Source organism: Marasmius oreades, chromosome 8 (assembly GCF_018924745.1).
Source record: "Marasmius oreades isolate 03SP1 chromosome 8, whole genome shotgun sequence".
Taxonomy (NCBI): domain Eukaryota; kingdom Fungi; phylum Basidiomycota; class Agaricomycetes; order Agaricales; family Marasmiaceae; genus Marasmius; species Marasmius oreades.
Window position 1 is genome coordinate 1,736,890 of NC_057330.1, and position 14,411 is coordinate 1,751,300.

Consider the following 14,411-nt stretch of genomic DNA (forward strand, 5'->3'; position numbering starts at 1 on the left):
GCGTCAGTCAAATGTTGACCTCACGTGCCTCAACCGTCAAATTTTCCCACGTGCGGACAAAGGGGCAAGGCTGAGGTAAGACAAAGTACAAATAGGTGCACTACAAATATCTTTGTTCTACTGGCAAATTATGAATACAATGATGATACAGTTGTGCACTCTATTCCTCGTCGTCCTCATCGCCAGAAACTTCTGCGTTCTCCTGTCCCACCTTCGCCATGAGTTGTGCAAGGTCTTGTTCTTCCGTTTCTGACACCGCTTTCGGCTGCAGGATCAACAGATTAAAACCAACAGTGGTATATGATTGATTGACGAGTACCTTCATCTTGACGACCAGTGAGCCACCTTCATCTTCGATGATGCTTTGTATTGACTCGATAGAACGTTCAAGTCGATCAACAGCGGCATACTAGAGCACACGGTAAGATAAAAAGCAACTTTTAGTAAAAATCACAAACTTTGTCAGTCGCATTCGTGCTGAGAACGTAAAGGGGTGGAGCCACGAGTTTTACTTTGATAGGAACCGCTTCGGTACTTTGCCTCTCGCCTGCCTTCAACGCTTTCTTGATTGCGTCGATCCCAGCAGGGGTATAGCATGTCACTTCGATATCTGCTCGGAGCTTGATAGGTTGAGGCGTCAACCGGCGAGCAATTGTCGCCATCAGGATAGATTTGATCGATTGAGAAACCGTTGTTGGTAAGGCTGAAAAAACCTTGTCGGACTCCCTAATAATGTTCATTAACTTCGAAATACGGATAGTCAAAATGGGCTATACGTTAACGCTAGTTTGAAAGCATCGTTGGGGTGGCCATATATTCTTCCCAATGGCCATGCAATTTTTTCGTACAGCATTTCGAGCTTTTCCTCCTCGTTCCCTGTCGAATGAGGAACCGCATCCTCCCCTAGATCGTCATCCTGGGCCTCTTTACGTGCACGACGAGTTTTCCTAACTTCCTGCTGAACAGCTTCAGAAGGCTGCGAAGGGTCTTCTGTGGGTTCTTCATCAATAGATGTGGTAGTGATCTTGGAGGCGACATGGCGTAAAATCGACGCGACAGTTTTCGATTTCATGTATCGTTCTTCGCATTTTGTTATGTCCTCCGGTGATACTCGCCTTTTGGACAGATCGATATAGCCTGTACAGAGAGTTAGTCGGAAACAAAACCATAAATAACTTCCCTCGCCTTTTTCCTTGTCCACACGCAGTACCACGACTACCTCATTTCTGCCAACTCGAATCAGTTTCTGAACCGACCGTATACGTCTCCTTGAAAGTTCGGACAAGAGGATCATCCCCTCGGTATTGTCGTATTCTAGCTAAAAAATCTCTCAATCAATGACTCGACAAAACATGATGATAACAAACCAGTTTAACGTAGGCTCCCATCTCCGCAATTTGACGTACTTGTACCATGACAAGGTCATCCACTTCGGGATATTTCTGCTCGTAGTATCTCATTTTGAAGTAGGGGGATGAATCGATTGAATTGGGAGAAGAAAGGCAACAATCGAAGATGAGTCAAATATCAATTATTGCACCGCCACGAAACGAACCTCCTTTGGCTTTCTACAACATCATGCAAGGTACCTGCGAGGTTGGTTTCAATCAAATGCTCTTCTCTGACCCGAATTCGCACAGGATTCAACAAATACTATCCACCCGACTACGATGGAGAGAAACATGGAAGTCTCAACTCTTACAGAGGTTGTCAAATTCAATATACGAAGTCCCCGCATCATGGTTTGACGTGATCGATAGGCAAACACGCACTTGGAGATAGAGCTCGCAAGATTGACCAAGGCATTTTGATCGTTCGATTTGAACTTCCTTTCAACATCTGGTGGTATGTAGCTGTCTTCCTACAGTTGAAAGCTAAACGACGACATCAACGAAATTCAGTGGGACCTGCAACAATCATATCGGAATGGGTGTCAGATACAACGCAGAAAAGAAGAAGATAGGAAATTATTACTCGACCCCCATATTCTCGTTTCGATGTAAATGCCACCTCTGCAGCGGATGGTTTGAGATCCAAACGGATCCTAAAGTAAGCGGCTCACCTTTCCCTGTTTCCAGTCATTGACGGCTTGCAGAATACACGTTATGTTGTCGTTTCGGGGGCAAGACAAAAAGATGAAGATTGGAATCCTGAAGAGAACGGTGGCTTCGCTGTTCATGGTGAATAGCTCAATCTCATTTTGTCAATAATTACTAAAAATCCTAATTCAAGATACCGATGGCAAGGCAGAATCTATCGATCCTCTCGCGGCTCTCGAAAAGACTACGGACGCCCAAAATCACCATAAAAACGTACAAGTACCCCGTCTTGAGTCTCTAATGGATCTGTCGGAACAGTGTAACGCGGATCCGTATAGCCTGTCGCTCAAGTTACGCAGACAGTTCCGCCAGGATAAGAAGGTCCGCTTGGAGAAAGAGAAGGAGGACGGAAAAGTCCGCGATCGTTATGCCCTACCAACAACCCTTAAATTGGCCGAAGACGACGAAAAGGCATTGGAAGAAGCAAAAGATCAATGGACCAAAGCACGTCAGAAAAAGTTACTACTCGAAAGCAAACAGCGAAAGCTGCCCACTATGACATCCATCACTTCCCTGTCTGGTAGTCGCGGTGTAGCATCGACGTCAGCCGCACCCGGCCTTACAGGCCTACGTGCTCGAATTTTGAGTAATACTGCGAAACAGTCAGCACGCCAAAAGATTGCTGATGGTCGATAGCGGAGGTGTGGCATGGAACAATCAACTCTTCTTTAACCAGGTAAGTTTCACAATTACTGATTAATTCGCTCCAGCTCAAGCTCTCCCCAGGATCAGAAACCTTGTTATTAATGCGCGCTTCTTTGTGGTCATGGACGAAAGGTACGCGACGACCGTGTTTATAAGTACCTGTCCATAACCATGGACACGAACAAGTTTCCTGGGAGTTTGGCACATCAAGAAGAGAGGACAGTGTCGAGCAAACAACTCCGATACCAGGTTATGTTCAAGGATGGAGCCTTACGCAGAATACAATAGAATATCAATCTAAGTAGTTACACCAGATCCCGGATGATGTAGCCGAATTGAACTTGAACTATTCGTGAAACACTTTATGCATTTGACATGGGCTAGGGACGGCGTTTGAAGCCGAGATCGTCTGGGATCCCTTCATTCAGAAGGAGTATTTCTAGTAACCCCCGAATATTGATTGTCCCCAGGGAGTTTGAGCCAACGGGGGTGTCGTGGGGCGAGTTGCATGAAAAGAGGTATCCTATATATCCTATATATAATCCTATATATAATCCTATATATCCTATATATAATGGGACAAAGAGACCTGATTATCAGCGATTATCAGCGATTATCTCCAAAAAATGATCTATGCGACAGGACCAGGGTAAATTAAAGCGGAGATCGAAATTTCCTGCGTGCACGACAATGTCCCCTCCCTTTGAGCTACAGTAACGTAGTATTTTTCATGTTCCTGTTTATTTATTCCTACTGTTATCTGACATGCATCTATACTTCAACTGTTATGAGATGTAACTTTTATATTCCCACACACTTTTTTGGTAATAATTTGTCATCTCTCACTGTCTCCTCTCCCCTTCTCTAACTGTACTGTTTTTCCACAGGTTACAGGTTTTTCTGTGCATGGGACAGGGAGGGAATGGGGTAGGCCACCCTGTACAAAGTTCTGTACACAGTACAAGTCCTCCACCTGCTATTTATGTCACCCACTATACAACATGTACTGATTTGGCACAGAATACTTTCCCCATGGGTTTGTACCTGTAAAATGGGATAGAGCATGGCCATACCTGCAGATAGGGAAGTTGGAACAGCACGGGTTGGTGGGTTTTCCTGTGCATGGGATGGGGCTGGAATGGATTAGTCACCCTGTACAAGTCCCATACCCACCATACTTTTTTCCATGGGTAACAGGTAGGACAGGTGTAATTACGCCTCTGACACAGGATGTTCACAGAACAGGTCATGTGATATGAATACAGTGGGCCAAGGGACACAAACTTTCCCCCCATGGGTGATTCATGCTGTTCACTACCTGCAGAACTCCTACAGAGCGCAAGTAAGCAGGTGTATAAACATGCAAAAAAACTCGGCACAAAGGGCCGGGTCATAAGCTTGTATATCATACTTTAATAACTCGGGAGACGGCAACGGCTAGGACGCTGCGCCGAAAGTTTGTGACAGTTCGCACACGACACACTGTCGTGTGGGGAAGCGGTTCCACGCTACATTCCTCAAGATGAAGGTGGTCGTTATTGGTGCTGGCCCAGCAGGTAACTTCATAATGATGGTTGAGGAGAAATTGTTGACATGACAGCAACTCGACAACAGGCCTCGTCACCGCCAAGTCGTTACTGGAAAATGCTGATGATCACTATCCTTTCGATCCCCTCATTCTTGAGCAAGTGGGACCATGTTCGTCGTTGTGCGGAATTGTTCAGCTCACAAGAAATCTAGGAGGATGGCATTGGAGGAACCTTTCGGTATCGTTCCTATGAGGTTGACGACATTCCACTCTGCCCAGTCCATCGTTTTGACCTTTGCCTTGTTAGAACGCAAATATGGTCTCTTCGAAGCAGCTCACAAGTTTCTCGGATTTCCGTTTACCTCTCCACCACCACGATCATCTAACTCTCGAAGTATGTGGGGTTATTGTTGACATAACTTTGGTCTAACTCCACCGCAGGAATACGTTCAATATCTTCGAGACTACTGTTCTCATTTCCGCCTGAATGATCGCCTTCACTTGAATTCGAAAGTAGTCGATGTTTCCCGTCACCCAGATAAAGGTCACATCGTCAAATATGTCCGGAGGGATTCCAGAGGCTCTGCTTGGGGCAATGGTGAGAGAATTAGCCGCCTGTTGTCGCCTCAAGTATTCAAAAAATCTAGAAACATATTCTATCCACGCTGCTTATGTTGCAATCAGTACTGGTTTGCATGTCATACCATCGATACCAGCGATTCCGGGCATTTCGAGTCATGAAGAGGATAAAAAAGAATGTTCAATAACGGAGGCCTTCCACTCGGCGGAGTACAAATCCAGATCCCAGTTGACTGGAAAACGCGTGATGATACTTGGGACTGGCGAAACTGGGATGGATATTGCATACGAGGCCGTCAAGGCTGGTGCAAAGGAGGTTGTCCTCTGCTCCCGCGCAGGGTGAGCGTCGATTTCACACTATGGTTCCGCTGGCTCATACTTGTGTTCAAAGTTTTCTTTCGTTTCCGAAGCTTTTGGTGCGGCTTTCACGTCGATATCTTTTGCAATATCTTAAATGACATCCCCAGGATGGTTTTGAGTTTCTTGGGCTCGAGTCCAAGTCCCAGGCAGGTTTACCGCTCGATTGCCTGATCACCAACCTGGCAGAAACCGCTTATGTGGTAAGTCGCACTTGTTCGTGTACTCGCGACGCTCTGAGCAGTAGTGGTCTAGCATCCATGGGTTGCCGGTTCACATATCCGATGGTTGTGAGTGACCTATTCACTCATACCAGGGATTTCTACTGACGTCCTCCCCCACAGCATCTCAGATTTCGTCATAAAGCGTCTTTTGTGGTTCTTGACAGGTACGCTTTGTCAAGAAATACGATGGTTAAATCACTCCGATCCCAACGAACACAGGTACCCAAGCAGGCTGCAACCAATGGGTGGGTAAAGAATTCCGCGAACGTATTTTTCTTGACACTTTTCCTCACGCAGGTCGGCGAACTCGAACCCGAACGATTGGGAAGAGCCTACGTTTTCTTGAACAAAGTGCGATTACTCCTTTTACTGTCCATCTCCAACTAAGTATTCGTTCATCAGTCTCAAAAAGCGATGCCCTACATCAATAGACCATATCGTAGTCGACCAGCCTTTTTGGACTACCTCGCTCGCTATATCGACCCTCCGGAAGATTCACCTCCTCAAACCAATTTTGTGATTGACCTTGCTCCTTTCCCCTCTCGTTTTCTTCCGGATGGAAGGGCAGTGTTTCCTGCTAGCAAAAGGAAAGACTACGAACGAATGAAAGACCGAGACGTCAGGCCAGAAGTTTTGATATACGCTACTGGATACCAGCAAGACTTCAGTTTCTTAGCGAAGGATTATCCGACAGCTGATCAGGCAAACATCCGGAACGTTGTCAAAGAAGGGGACGAGTCTGTCGCGTTTATAGGATTTTTACGCCCTGGAGTTGGTAAGTCCAATATCTTCTGGTCCTCCAATATTCATTAACCGATTGGCCAACTCCTCAGGTGCAATACCCCCGATTGCGGAGATGCAGTCATTATTCTGGATTTCGCTCATCAAGAACCAAGTCCGGAAACCACTTCCCCCGCCTTATTATCACCTTCTTGTCAAAGAAGACGCGCGAATCAAGTACGGTGTTGATCACTCCACCTATATGAGCACACTAGCGAAGGATATTGGAGCAGCACCTGGACTGTGGGAGCTGTGGTGGGAGCATGGGTTGCACGTTCTAGTATGCTATTGGTACGAGGTTTATCCAGATTTTCCTTCTATTCCCTGCTGAATATCGTGTAAAGTTTTGGTGCTGCGTTTACGACATTCTATCGACTAGTTGGGCCGTATAAAACAGCGACCGCACCCACAATAGTCAAAACGGAACTCTGGGAGACCATTACTCGACGCGGAATACTTGGGAATGTTGTAATGGGCGTGATACCAATGGTCTTCTACCTCACGTTGAACGCAGTAGCTTATCTCTTGGAGATAGTGTGGGTGTTGCTTGGAGGCCAGGTGGAGTGACATTAATTCTGCGTGTCTGTAAACCACTCGAGCGAACAAGTCTATTCTCGTCTATCTCGTTTGCATTTCTTGGATCGAAGTATGACATTGTGTGAAGGACGTGGAAGTGTTGCATGTAGACGCAGGGCTTCACTATTCCATGGTTGAGCTTATGATGCACGATTGACGAATCGTCGGTATTGATCGCGAGAGGTGTATCTGTGGACAGTTGCTTGAATACTCCAGAAAGCAAAGTCAGAAGGGTGACTTGTATCTGCTGGGTAGATAGATAATTACACGGCATGATTCCAGTTGGGAACCGCGGTCACCTCTCTCTGGGGTGGTGTAGGGTGCATAGTTACGCGCTCCCAAACTCGATGTGTGCATTTGAATGTTCCGGTGACCAGACTTGTCGGACTTGCTCTCTGATCTCCATCTCGTTCTCATCGAGAGAGCGCGCCCGCTGCCGCTGGTCAATAAAATGGCCACTGCAGATGAAACACCATGGCATGCAGCCTTCCCAGATCCGAAGGCAAAATGTGCAGAAATCGAACCAGAAGTAGTTTCCAAGCTTCTTAAGGGACTCTCAACGACCGAACACCACAATCAAACAAGGGACTTCCTGTTGGTCGACGTGAGACGAACAGACTGGGAAGGAGGCACCGTAGCCACCTCGATCAATCTCCCTGCGCAGTCGTTGTACCCTACACGATCGGTGATCTATCAGATGGTGAAACAAGCTGGGGTGAAGCAGGTTATATTCTACTGCGGTCAGTTTTGAATTCCTCGCAATTGAATTGAATGTGGCCCTCACACTTGGCGTATCTCTTGAAGGAAGTAGCAACGGACGTGGTCCTCGAAGTGCAGCCTGGCTGCAAGATTATATCGATGAAGTTGGTGACCAGGAGATGAAGGCTCTCGTCATGAAGGGAGGTATCAAAGGTTGGGTTCGCAAGTATGGTGGACATCATATGGATTGGTATGACGAGAAATTCTGGGCAGAGAAGAAAGAGTAAACAACTCGTATGCAGCTGTCCGACAGTTTTCAAGTATTCAATTGCTTTCCGCGGAGGTTTCAAAAAAGCCGACGACTTGAAAGAAACATGTGCAAAGCATGGACTTGAGGGTCTTCACTAAGTACGGTGACCAGCCTTGGGTTAAGCCTGGCATGGACACCCAGGACATCCTTGCGTTCCGCGGACCGGCTGGTTACATCGTTGCCATTCTTATACTCCTCACTGTCGTCCTCAAAAGTATCCCATGGATACAATTGAGCCATCGCAGAATTGGCTATCTCTTCGTGTTTCTGGCCTTCTGCTCCTTCTTGCATACATTCTATTGTGAGGTTCTTTCTTCTCTGCCTTTTGCGGATTCTGACGCGCTCTAACACTTAGATATACTCGTCTTTTATACGGTGAGCATCGCGATCCTTCAATATCTACGACATCACCTTACACCTGACTTGTAGGCAAGTTTTACAGAATACGAAGCCCGCGCCGGGGTGTTCTCACCCGACCTGGGGAAGAGAATCACAGTGTGGCTTGCCCAGGCTTCGTTATTTGAAGAAGCCCGGTTGAAAGCCAGTGCAAGAAGTGTAAACTGGTGGTGGAGTGAGCAGATATGCACGTATGCCATCGGTCCTTGGACTGTTTTTCTCTTCGTAGAAGGTTCTCGGGGATATTCGACTCTGAAGAATTGCTGTCGATACTGATTTCATCTTTGATGTAGGGCAGCGACACCAAATTAGGCACTTGTGGGCTTACATGCTTTTGGGCCAACTCGTCGCGGTCTCCGTTCCAGCGAACCTGTTCTATCTGGCGCTCGTGCTGTCGGGAAGGGAGTTCAAGCCCGGCACATTCAAACGTGGGCCTGCCATGCCCTCTGTCACCACGAAAGCACCCCCATTACTTTGGATCAGCATCTTGTTGTCTCTCGTCACGGTGGCAAACTCACCATACACCGACGCGGATACTTTCCTCCCTAATCTCCTCCTCATGCATGCACTTATCGTGGTACCGTTCTTATTCATCACTTCCGGTTCACACGGGAAGGGATTATCTTCAGGATGGTTTTCCATCCCTTACAGCACCTTGCACACGATTCTGTACGCCGTCATCTTGACCTTACGTGTCAAAACCACCTTGGCTGCAGTTCGTGAAGGAAGTTCTGGTTTGTATCTGTTCCAGAACTTTTCGTTTATGTCATTCTGCAAGGCTATTATCGAAGCTCTTCATTCGCATCCAGGACAGGCGACCATCGGGTGGGATGTGATATGGTCAACGTCTTCGTTCGTCATCTGGACGTGTCTAGATCGAGGGTTCTCGCTCGCCCCGTTGAGCGCCATCTTTGCGTCTGCGGGTGTGGTGTCGAGCTGGGTTGGTGCATCAGCGGCATTTGAAAAGGAAGAGGTGAAGGTGGAGTATACGGAGGGAAAAGATGAATGAGCTCTGTAATGATTTATGTTGGTCGGTTGCTATTAATCCGGCTTGAAACCAACGCTCTCACAACCCTACATATGAATCTGAAAACTGATCGAATTGATCTTTCTGGGGCGGTAAGGATTAGTTGTGTGAGTGAGCGAGCGTCAGACGTCAATGGACAGGCTTTCCTTGCGAAGAGTAGGTTGGTTGTAGGCAACAGAAATTGCCGGCCCCGGGTGCCGTCGAGGGTCCCAAAGTATCGCTTTGACTTTGACCACCAAGAAGCCACAACTCGTTCACGATTATTGATCCTACCCGTCGATAAATATCAAGTTCTCTTGAATTTCGCATGAAATGGAATCTTACGCCTCCTCAAGGGACATTGAGTGGAGAATCAACATGATCGTGGAGTGCGTGGTCTCGTGGATGCTCGTCACAAAAATGTGGATGTCCTTTGTTCAGAAGTCATGACCCTCAATATCAACCAGGGAGGCTCTGTTATACTTTCAGCTATTGCTGGTATGTATTCAAGCGAGAGGGATTGTCGTTTTAAAATCGACCCATGATCGGTCCCTATCACAGGTCAAAAGACTGGCCTTCAGTCTCAATCTGAACCAGTCTCGGCGATTCAACATCGTGCAGAAGAAGTAGAACTCACAACCAATAAGCCGCTCACCCCATCAGATCTTCCTCGACCTCCGCTCGCTCGTGCGGTTTACCGGCACATATTTAGGCCATGTCCATGGCTAGGTGTAAAGCACGATGGATACCCGATGCTGTCACTCCGGGATTATCAAAACGCTCGAAAGGCAGACAGCCACGGCACCCCCAATCCTGAGGAGTATGTCGCTCTCTTTCAGGCCCAACTCACATTTGGTTTATTGGAGGCGGTTATGGAGATCAAGCTCTCTGAGAGCATGATGGTGGTCGACAGAGGCGGAGGTACCGTTCTGATTGATGAGCATCTCCCAGATCTCCTAGCTGATTGGCGCAGTCGCATCAAGAAACTCGGAAGGGGCGAGGAATGTCGAAAATGGGCCGAACGCGTTGAAGAAGCATTACAAGTCGCTCGTCGTTTTCTCCACATGGAAATCACCTTCCCCCGCAATAGCCCCTTCCGTGTTGCGAACACTTCTTGGGAGTTGCATTGTGCCATTCTGATCACTTGCGCGGCGATTGGGGAAGCTCTGACTTCGTCCAGACGAATATTTCCTCCCGAATATATCTCTCAAGGTATCTCGTGGACGTTCATCAGTATGATGGCCGATCTACATGCCCGGGACATGCTCAAGAACGGCTGGTGCCCATTTACTGTCAGCATCATTGTAGAAAGCGGTATTTGTGGACTGGGATATGCCAGCACGAGGCATCCCCCAGTGCGGGATGGGAGTCATGCAAACTGCAGCAAGGATGCTTGCATTCTCAACAACATTGACACTTCCACATATCGCAACAAGCACGTTTCCCCTTGTGGCGAATGCAGCTATATCAAACCATCTCTGGACTCCGTCCTGGCGTATCTTTGTGCAGGAGAAATCCCCGTTGTAGAGTATAACTCGGCAGCCCGACGATTGTCGGTCTTCCCAGCGTCCAGTGTGCCATATGTGGCCATTTCCCATGTCTGGGTAGATGGTTTTGGGAGTACAACAGAGGTCGGACTGCCACTGTGTCAGATTGAGCTGCTTCACAGCAAGGTAGAGGAAATGGGTGTTGGAGGTGGTTTCTGGATGGATTCCCTTTGCGTGCCTGCAGAGCAAGAGTTACGAAGGCAGGCAATTCGGCTCATGGCAAAGACCTATAGAGAGGCTCGCGCGACACTCGTTTTTGACTCTGGAATTCGTTGCTGCTCAGCTGCTGCTCCGTTGGAGGAGAAGCTGCTTTCTGTCCTGTCTTGTGGATGGATGCAGCGCCTTTGGACGTTGCAGGAAGCCTTGTTGGCGCGCCGCCTCACTTTTGCCTTTGCTGACTGCTTGGAGGACATCGACAAATTGTTACCGGTTGGAGAGGACCAACTTCTCGACAGCCTTGTGACAGGGCTATCTGGCGAAATCTTTCGCATGGTGAAGCACCAACGATCCTTGGTAAATTCCGCGTCATTTGGAATAGGGGATTTAGCCCGCTCCCTGCAGTGGAGATCAACGAGTAAGAGCGGGGATGAAACTCTTGCTATCGCTGGTCTGGCAAATGTCGATGCGAAGGAATTGGTCAAATTGCCTTCACATGAACGCATGCGGATTTTTCTGCTTCGCGTTCAAGAGCTCCCGTCAAATATTATCTTCATGTCAGTTCCCAAACTTGATGAACCAGGTTTTCGTTGGGCCCCGCGGACGCTCATGCAAAGGGGAGGATCTCCGATGGCTGTTTCACATGCTTATGAAGCTATCTGTACACCTACCGGTCTCCTTGCTGAATATGCCGCGGTTTATTTCCAACGGACGGAGGTTCGTCGAGATACCCAGTGGTTCCTCTCGAACATCACGAAGAAAAGATTCTACAGAGCGACGGTGGTAGCCGCGGACGACTCTGCAGAGACATATTCGTGCAACACCTTACTGATGATGAAGTTACCTGGGCCTGCAGACTTGGTGATATGTGCAGCGGTTCTCGTCACAGAAATCGACACAGAGGAGCAAGGGGATAGGATGGTTTGCCAGTACAAACAGCGAATTCTCCTCGCTGAGATTCCTGAGTTCAAACTGCAACAGGAGAACCAAAAGAAATTCATAGAGGCGCGGTCGGGAAGAATGTTGACGAGGGTTACCTGAACTCGTATGTATTTGTTCTGCCATCAAAAATGAGCAATTTACATAAGTAGGTATCGAAGAAACAGAAATGATTGGATGAAGTCGGAAGATATAAGTTGTAGTGGGATTGACAACAACAAGGATGATCGAGAGACTCGTATATCGGAAGGATGAATGGTAGAACGACGAAGAACGCAATGGTGGAGGAAGCCGGCATGTCAGTGATCTTCGGTGCTGGGTGCGGGAGAGTATACGACGACCAGGAGAACTGGCGTAAAGAAAAACTCAAACTCACGGGGCTGTATGTGTAAACGATAAGTGTTGGGTTATAGGTACGACTGTCCTATTGTACCTAGGAACGGGTTGAGCTACTGGAATGCCTCTGGACCACCCAACTGGAACTGTCTGTCCTTTCCTTGGCGAATAAGATAGTTGAAACCCGGCCAGAACAAGAAGGATGATATTTTGTGAAACCTCTCTGGGGCGTGCTCTTCAATCACCAGTACGATACAATCTCCCTCGGGCTCTGGTTCCTCCGCACTGATGATGTGCCCGACCTGTACGCCTAGGAGAACCATAAATGCGCGAGGTCGGTCGTCGAGTCTCTGTGTGTCGGAAGCATCCGGGTGTATTCGCCATAACGAGCCGTCCTCGGCAGCAAAGTGCATGAAACCATCTATTGCCTCGGGGCCACTGTGTTGGTCGATGCCTGGTGCGTCCGTACTCGAGGCTCGCGTTATTCGAACGGCGGCCCTTGTGAAGGTGAAGTACCCATCCTGGCCCATGCTTCCGCCCGGGGCATTATCCAACCAACGGAACGTTGGGATTTTCATCTCTTCGACCATTTCCACCTCATCGCCGTTTTCCTTCTTCACCACCGCTTTTCCAGCCGCACTGGTGTTCGGAAAGCGGGGGAAAGTACATATCTGGGGCCCAGGATCCAGCGTATACAGTCCAGATAGCCAGCTCGCGGTTTTGCCTCTGCGCAGTATCTCAGAGGCAAGGGCAATTGTGGCTCCCAAACGGTCGTCTTCGTCGAATTTGGTTGTATCAAGGTTGACGTTGAATAGCTGCATGATGCTGAATACCATGTCCACTGGACGTGATGATGTACGGATGAACGATGCCCGCCATATTGCTTGCTCGCGCCATTCTTCGCGGCCCTCGTAAGCAGAAATGGACGCCGTCCGAGCCATTCGCAGTAAGTTACATTCCGTATACCCACCCAATATAGAGGGGTTATCTGACATATCGGATGGCGGCCACATCACTAACGGATGCGCCAGGTGAGTACGGGTACGCACGGTGGAGCGGACCATTCACTCACTCGTCATCTTCCAATGAGGATTCACTGTTGTGGCATCCAACAGTGAGTCTAGCGGCATCCAAGCCGCAGCACCAAATCTCTTCATGGTCCTCAAATACACATGAGGATGCCTGTCCCCTCGTCCACTGGGCGAAAAGTCTTGCTTATCACTATTTTCGCCGGCTTTCAGCACCTTGTCAACTTCGTCACCTTTGTCGAAGAAGTCCCTCGAAAAGAGGAAGAGGACGATGACTTTCTCTGGCATGAGAGCTTCCTGGAGGGTCCACCCTCTATGAATCCAAGCCGTCTCCTCATCCAATTTAACGAGACCTCGAATGCCTCCAGGTAAGACGACGCAGACCATGCAAGACTTGTAGATCTTGTGCATGTTTGAAATTTGCCAGGATTTGTCTGATTTGTCCGTCTGCAAGAGGCAGAGACGATCGAGCCAGAGGAAAGGACCGACATCGGTCTCTAGACCCAGGGAAACGGCATTGCCAACATATTTGAGGACGTCAAGACTGATCGGGTCTCCATCCTCCGCCCCCTTCACAGAGAAAGTTCCGAGCTGGTCTTTCCAGTCTGAGCCGGGAGGGTTTCCCCGCCAAACGTAAGACACCGCTGCGTACGGTACAGTGGGTAGCTGTTCGAATTCGTAGATGCACAACTCGTCCTCATGAATGAGACTGTAGCAGTCTACGAGTCGAAACCTGCATGGTGTGGAGCCTTCAGCGAGATCGAGAGTGGCATTCCTGACGTCTTGCAGCGGTTTGCAGAAGCTGAGCTGCCCGCCCTGGGCCTTAATTGATTCACGGAGGTGCGCCCCTCGGTGATTCGGAAGTGAATTGGCTGTAGGGAGAATGAGATTTGACTCTCAAGTTGAACGCCCGCATGTCGTTTCGAGGACTTACTGCCAGCTGCGCGGCGGCTTATTCCTGCCTTGAACTTGATCATAAACAGCGATTGAGGCGAAGGGTGCAGCTCACATCACGGATGTCCGGTTTAAAGAAAGATTAGTGGTGCATTCGGGTTGGTCAACACGATTCAACAAGGTTATGATGTCGGTATCTGTTAACACCACTGTCAGGACCGGTAATGTTGATGAGAGGTAAGTTTCTATTCGGATGCCGACAAGCTGGTGTGACTTGAAGTTTCAATTCGCAGATCTCTCCACCTTTGTCGC

General features: G+C 48.5%; 7 protein-coding genes across 8 annotated transcripts; 5 read left to right on the forward strand and 2 right to left on the reverse strand.

Moving 5' to 3' along the window:
• Positions 1 to 63: 63 nt before the first annotated feature.
• On the reverse strand, positions 64 to 1,515 carry E1B28_012506 (uncharacterized protein). Its single transcript, XM_043157626.1, has 6 exons — positions 1,368 to 1,515; positions 1,186 to 1,318; positions 777 to 1,137; positions 459 to 726; positions 320 to 409; positions 64 to 265 (listed from the first exon to the last, which is right to left on the reverse strand). The coding sequence occupies exons 1-6, from the start codon at positions 1,458 to 1,460 to the stop codon at positions 161 to 163; spliced, it is 1,050 nt and encodes a 349-aa protein (XP_043004993.1). The 5' UTR covers positions 1,461 to 1,515; the 3' UTR covers positions 64 to 160.
• A 45-nt stretch (positions 1,516 to 1,560) lies between these two features.
• Positions 1,561 to 3,102, forward strand: E1B28_012507 (uncharacterized protein). 2 transcript variants are annotated; one of them, XM_043157627.1, is made up of 7 exons: positions 1,561 to 1,585; positions 1,641 to 1,706; positions 1,761 to 1,845; positions 1,902 to 2,049; positions 2,096 to 2,180; positions 2,233 to 2,775; positions 2,826 to 3,102. In XM_043157627.1, exons 1-6 carry the CDS (start codon positions 1,579 to 1,581, stop codon positions 2,733 to 2,735), a joined length of 894 nt encoding a protein of 297 aa, XP_043004994.1. In that variant the 5' UTR covers positions 1,561 to 1,578; the 3' UTR covers positions 2,736 to 2,775; positions 2,826 to 3,102. The 2 variants fall into 2 exon arrangements, with proteins under 2 accessions (XP_043004994.1, XP_043004995.1); XM_043157628.1 differs by having other exon boundaries at positions 1,563 to 1,585; positions 1,641 to 1,845.
• A 1,098-nt stretch (positions 3,103 to 4,200) lies between these two features.
• Positions 4,201 to 6,779, forward strand: E1B28_012508 (uncharacterized protein; the record flags this gene model as incomplete). Its single annotated transcript, XM_043157629.1, has 15 exons — positions 4,201 to 4,300; positions 4,359 to 4,432; positions 4,485 to 4,526; positions 4,580 to 4,666; positions 4,714 to 4,870; positions 4,920 to 5,190; positions 5,243 to 5,267; positions 5,319 to 5,411; positions 5,464 to 5,498; positions 5,553 to 5,596; positions 5,652 to 5,677; positions 5,730 to 5,783; positions 5,835 to 6,207; positions 6,266 to 6,503; positions 6,557 to 6,779. Exons 1-15 carry the CDS (start codon positions 4,267 to 4,269, stop codon positions 6,777 to 6,779), a joined length of 1,776 nt encoding a protein of 591 aa, XP_043004996.1. The 5' UTR covers positions 4,201 to 4,266.
• Positions 6,780 to 7,239: 460 nt separating this feature from the next.
• Positions 7,240 to 7,774, forward strand: E1B28_012509 (uncharacterized protein; the record flags this gene model as incomplete). Its single annotated transcript, XM_043157630.1, has 2 exons — positions 7,240 to 7,528; positions 7,593 to 7,774. 2 exons carry the CDS (start codon positions 7,240 to 7,242, stop codon positions 7,772 to 7,774), a joined length of 471 nt encoding a protein of 156 aa, XP_043004997.1.
• Positions 7,775 to 7,926: 152 nt separating this feature from the next.
• Positions 7,927 to 9,202, forward strand: E1B28_012510 (uncharacterized protein; the record flags this gene model as incomplete). Its single annotated transcript, XM_043157631.1, has 4 exons — positions 7,927 to 8,098; positions 8,153 to 8,172; positions 8,227 to 8,425; positions 8,487 to 9,202. The coding sequence occupies 4 exons, from the start codon at positions 7,927 to 7,929 to the stop codon at positions 9,200 to 9,202; spliced, it is 1,107 nt and encodes a 368-aa protein (XP_043004998.1).
• A 236-nt stretch (positions 9,203 to 9,438) lies between these two features.
• Positions 9,439 to 12,604, forward strand: E1B28_012511 (uncharacterized protein). The gene is made up of 5 exons (XM_043157632.1): positions 9,439 to 9,588; positions 9,641 to 9,697; positions 9,761 to 11,947; positions 12,003 to 12,424; positions 12,492 to 12,604. Exons 2-3 carry the CDS (start codon positions 9,646 to 9,648, stop codon positions 11,941 to 11,943), a joined length of 2,235 nt encoding a protein of 744 aa, XP_043004999.1. The 5' UTR covers positions 9,439 to 9,588; positions 9,641 to 9,645; the 3' UTR covers positions 11,944 to 11,947; positions 12,003 to 12,424; positions 12,492 to 12,604.
• On the reverse strand, positions 12,291 to 14,182 carry E1B28_012512 (uncharacterized protein; the record flags this gene model as incomplete). Its single annotated transcript, XM_043157633.1, has 3 exons — positions 12,291 to 13,192; positions 13,250 to 14,077; positions 14,140 to 14,182. 3 exons carry the CDS (start codon positions 14,180 to 14,182, stop codon positions 12,291 to 12,293), a joined length of 1,773 nt encoding a protein of 590 aa, XP_043005000.1.
• Between the last annotated feature and the right edge of the window lie 229 nt (positions 14,183 to 14,411).